Source organism: Phalaenopsis equestris, unplaced genomic scaffold, assembly GCF_001263595.1.
Source record: "Phalaenopsis equestris unplaced genomic scaffold, ASM126359v1 Scaffold000655, whole genome shotgun sequence".
Lineage (NCBI taxonomy): Eukaryota > Viridiplantae > Streptophyta > Magnoliopsida > Asparagales > Orchidaceae > Phalaenopsis > Phalaenopsis equestris.
The window spans coordinates 504,264-509,092 of NW_018165095.1; the positions used below are offsets into that span (position 1 = coordinate 504,264).

The following is a 4,829-nucleotide window of genomic DNA, read 5'->3' on the forward strand; positions in this document are numbered from 1 at the left end:
ATTGAAGAAGTGACTCTTCTTATATTTAATACCTCATCCTTAGAAATCTTCAATGAATCAGAAAGGCTAGTAGCCACAAAATCCATCAGAGAGCAGCGGCGAGGAATCATGTCACGAGACAAAAATAATTAGGAAGATCACAAAAAAAAAACATATTTAATGTTGTCATTGCCTTTTTCATAGGGTCACAAAGAGTCCTAACCACCATAAGTCGGGGTAGAACCAAAAATAAAGGAGCCATAACACTTGAACAACAAAAAGTGTTGGTATGAATACCTAGAGTTTAAATGAAATTTATTAAGAGAAAACTATTAGCTGAAACATGATCGAGCCAAAGAAGTCACCAAAATAAAAATTTGTCCAAGACCTAAATTGGCCAATCCTACTGGACTCGGATTTATCCTTAGAAATTTGAAGCACCAATCTCTGAAAGATTTGTGAGTTCTCGATCGAGGCCAGTCATCATTTATTGTATCATAAAAACTTCTTCTTACAGCCTCATCATACAAGATGACATGACAATCACCTTCGGACTTATTTGTATGGCAACCTCACTCGCGAAGGAACATTTGATCTCATTCTGGGAATGAGCGAGCATCTTACAATCCAATCGAACCTCCTTGATAATGTCCCTATGTGTTTCTAAAGGCGGTGGAATGTATTTGGGAGATCGACTTCACCTTCCTCACCGCTAAGCCCATCATCTCATTCTACCACTCTTTTCTTCTCTCCCGCCGACATCGACAAAGCTTTGTCAATGTTTGGCCAATCTAATCATCTATAAAATCGAGGAAACAAAGATTCAAGCATCACAATGGGAACAATCAATAAAATAAGAACTTACATACTAAGAGCCCCTAACATCTCAAACATTGTTGGCTCTTGCCAATGAGCCTTCTACCATGAAATAGGAATCTAGGTACTCGATTTAACTTCCAAACTTCTAATGTGCCAGAGGTATCATGATGAAGTGTCGAACAGATGGATCTTCAGTTACAAATACATTTCAACATCCTTTAGGGTCACCCCGAAAGAGCCCTGCTGACACAAAGGCCAAACTATCCTCTTCACCACCACTTTCTTCTTCTGTTCGACCTCGCGGTGTTTTTTGTCTCTCTTATGAGAATATCTCCTAGATTACAACCTTATTCAGGATATCAGTTTGGGACTTCTTGAGCCTATCCATTGTAATTTTTCATGGAGCTAAGGGATAACCAACGAAGAAAGGGGAGAGCAGAAGTTTGTGCAGAGCGACAAAAAATGACATGGGATGAACAAACTCTGAAAGACGCTGAACCTCTTTTTTTATAGCAATTTAAAATACAAAAATGAAGAGAATATCAATCATTGGTATCATTTAAGGATAACTAACAATTCACTGCATTTAATTTTTTCGTTCTTATTGTACTGGAGCTACTAATGTTCGAGAGAATTATGAAACTAAAATATTTACAATAAAAATACCCTTAACTAGATCTTCAGCAGATCAGATGGTTGCCAGATAGAATTCAACGAGAATAAATAATAGTACCTGGATGACGACCAAGCAAGGTTGTCAGACAGAATTCTGTGAGAATAAATAATAGTACCTGGATGACGACCAAGCAATAGTAGACAATTGTCCAAATTGGTCTGCTAATCAATGACTGCCCGACCAAGTTGACCAGCCGACCCAGATGCTAATTAACTTGTAGACAGCTCGGGCAGAGGTTAACCTTCAAGAAGATGACTCGCCATATATTTATCATTTGCATGACATGAACCCGATCGATTGACAACCAGCCAACTAAGAGGTTCATGGTATAATTATCATTTCACTATAATCATAGTCCTTTATAACTAAGGGGATCATTAAATATAATAAAAGATTATTAAAACTATATACAAAAATATCTCCCACCTCTCTCTTTTTGCACATTCCTAACTTCTTTTCACGCTATCGATCGTTGCTATACATAATTAAATTTAAAAATTGTCATTTAAACTTTAAACAAATAAATAAAACAATTCTAAGATAAACACAATATTTTTTTCCCTCCATGTCCATCCCTTTAAACTTGTGGAAAAAATTTGCGTACGTCAAGGGGTACGCATCTTCCCTCCATGTCCATCCCTTCAAACTCGCACCTCTGAAATCTACATTTTGTTGTCCTCAGCTCCGCAACCGGCCCAATTGCTGAACAGCTAACGAACTTCTTTGGCCACAGCAGTTGACCGCTGCAGATTCGCCATTAAACAGCGATGTTACACGGGATTTACACAGGAGGTTACACGGGAGTTACACGGGAGGTACAACAGGTTATAACCCCCTTTTAATCTCCGTATAACTCCCATGTATCATATTATATACGCAGAAATGCGTACCCTGACGTACACAAATTTTTTCCCAAACTCGCACCTCTGAAATCTTCATTTTGTTGTCCTCAGCTCCGCAACCGGCCCAATTGCTGAACAGCTAACGAACTTCTTCGGCCACAGCAGTTGACCGCTGCAGATTCCCCATTAAAAAAACCTTTCAGAAACAAAAAAATTGTGTGTGCCATGATGCCACAGAATATAGAAATATTATGAAGAGAAGTGGGGGGTCGGGTGGGTGGCTAGCCGACAACTCGTGTGGCGACGGTTGCTGTTTCCCCGCAGCTTCCTCCCCCACATCCCGCTATTTCCTTGAACCATTCCAATCTATCCTCTCCAACCACTCCCCCGTTCCATTACACAAGTTGTTGACAACAGAAATCCATGGGTGGAAGAAGGCATCCATGCGAGATTAGCCGGAGAGAAAATAGTTGGAGATATCGAAAAACCCATGACAAGCATCAACTAAATGCCAAATCACAAAAGATATCCCACCGATCCTCTCCCATTATTTTAACCAAATCTCTTCTGCCATTTTCCACCAAATACCTTTAACCCTTTTGCCTCTTCCAAAAGATCCCCCTTTACTCTTTGTCTTCTTCCTCATCCCCACCCCATCCCCTTCCTTTATATTCCCACCTTCCTCCACCTTCCTCCCTCCGCTCCCCGCCTCCCTAATCCTTATTCAAAGTTAACAAAGGAGAACAGATAGGTTAAAAGATGCAGGAAGAGGTGGGAGAGGATCTCCTTAGTTTGAGACTAAGCATAGGTGGTGTCTATCATTTTGATCAGCCCACGAAAAAAAGGAAGAGAATTGATGATCCAAATGATAAGAACCTCATGCTGTTGCTGCAGACTAGAGACCGCATGACGCAGCTGAGCTGCAACAGACATGGGATGGCAGACGAGAAGGGGTTGCAGCTCGTCCGCCTCCTGTTGCTTTGCGCCACCGCCGTGGACCGCAATGATCGGAGCTCTGCTGCTGATTTGCTCCGGCAGCTCTACCGCAACGTCTCTTTATCCGGCAGTCCGATCCAACGGGTCACCGCCTACTTCACCGACGGCCTCATGGCCAGTTTCATGTCAAAAAATTCCTCCTTTTATAGCTCCATCATGGCGGACCCTTCCCCTGCAGAGGAGTTCTCTGCTTTCACTTCGTTCTGCCTCGCATCCCCTTACTACCAATTCGCACATTTCACAGCCAACCAAGCCATATTCGAGGCTTTTGAGGAAGATGAGAAATGGAACAGTGGATGCCTCCATGTCATCGATTTCGATGTCTCTTATGGCTTACAGTGGCCTTCCCTGATCCAATCTTTGTCAGATAAAGCCACGAATGAGAAACCCATTAATCTTCTTATAACAGGGTTTGGGAAAAGCATGGAGGAGCTCAAGGATACGGAGAAGAGGCTTTCGAGCTTCGCCTCTGGTTTTCGCAATCTGTTCTTCAAGTTTGAAGGGAGATTGAGAGGAGGAAAGGGCCAGGGGGAGATTCAGGTACAGAAGAATTCAACTGTGGCAGTGAATCTAGTGTTTTATCTCCACTCGCTCAAGAGTTATTCAGATATCTGTACAACTTTGACGCAAATAAACGAATTAAATCCTTCAGTGGTAACCTTGGTGGAGAAAGAAGGAAGCAGAGGGAACCCAAATAGTTTCTTGTCGAGATTCATGGAATCTTTGCAGTACTTCGCCGCCATGTTTGATTCATTGGATGACTGCCTCCCCGCAAGGAACAAAGAGAGGCTGAGGATTGAGAAGAACCATCTGGGGACGGAGATCAGACATGCTGTCAAGGATGAAGAAGAGAAAGGTTGCAGATATGAGAGATTGGAGACATGGAAGGCGGTGATGGAGAGATACAGATTTGAGGGCGTGAGGATGAGCTCGCGTTCGGTGAGTCAGGCAAAACTTCTTCTTAAGATTACCAGCCATTCTTCCGCCATGGATGACCATGGCACCGGAACAGGATTTAGGATCTTTGAGAGAGATGAAGGCAACGCTTTGTCTTTAGGCTGGCAAGATACTCATCTAATCACTGCAACTGCATGGCGTCGATCTTCATGATATGAATCAAACAAAATCAATCAATATGTTTCTAGTTTTTGTGAGTTAATATTACCCTTATTTATTAATCTTTCTTGTAACATTTTTTTTTTCCTTTTTTTGTACCTTTTTAACATAATTGATATATAATTGTGTAACAATGATGGAAGGAATTCAAACCTGTTTGTTAAATTTAAGAATTCTCTAAGAATTATCAGAATACTGAATTTTTTCATTATTCTTTTTTTTTTTCCTTGGAAGTTATATTTGATTTGTTTTGGTATGATTATTTTATGAAAGATTATTATATCGTGCAGAGTCCAATGAAATTACACCGTGGAGGTGATCGATGATTTCGCACGTAGAGTTACGCGCAGAGTCCAATGAAATTACACCGTGGAGGTGATCGGCCCGATAACACAAGTGAA

The 4,829-nt window shown here is 41.4% G+C and overlaps 1 protein-coding gene across 1 annotated transcript; it reads left to right on the plus strand.

Moving 5' to 3' along the window:
• The first annotated feature begins 2,444 nt into the window (after positions 1 to 2,444).
• LOC110030097 (scarecrow-like protein 23) lies at positions 2,445 to 4,548 on the plus strand. Its single transcript, XM_020732664.1, has one exon. The coding sequence runs from the start codon at positions 3,076 to 3,078 to the stop codon at positions 4,420 to 4,422; it is 1,347 nt and encodes a 448-aa protein (XP_020588323.1). The 5' UTR covers positions 2,445 to 3,075; the 3' UTR covers positions 4,423 to 4,548.
• The last annotated feature ends 281 nt before the right edge of the window (positions 4,549 to 4,829 follow it).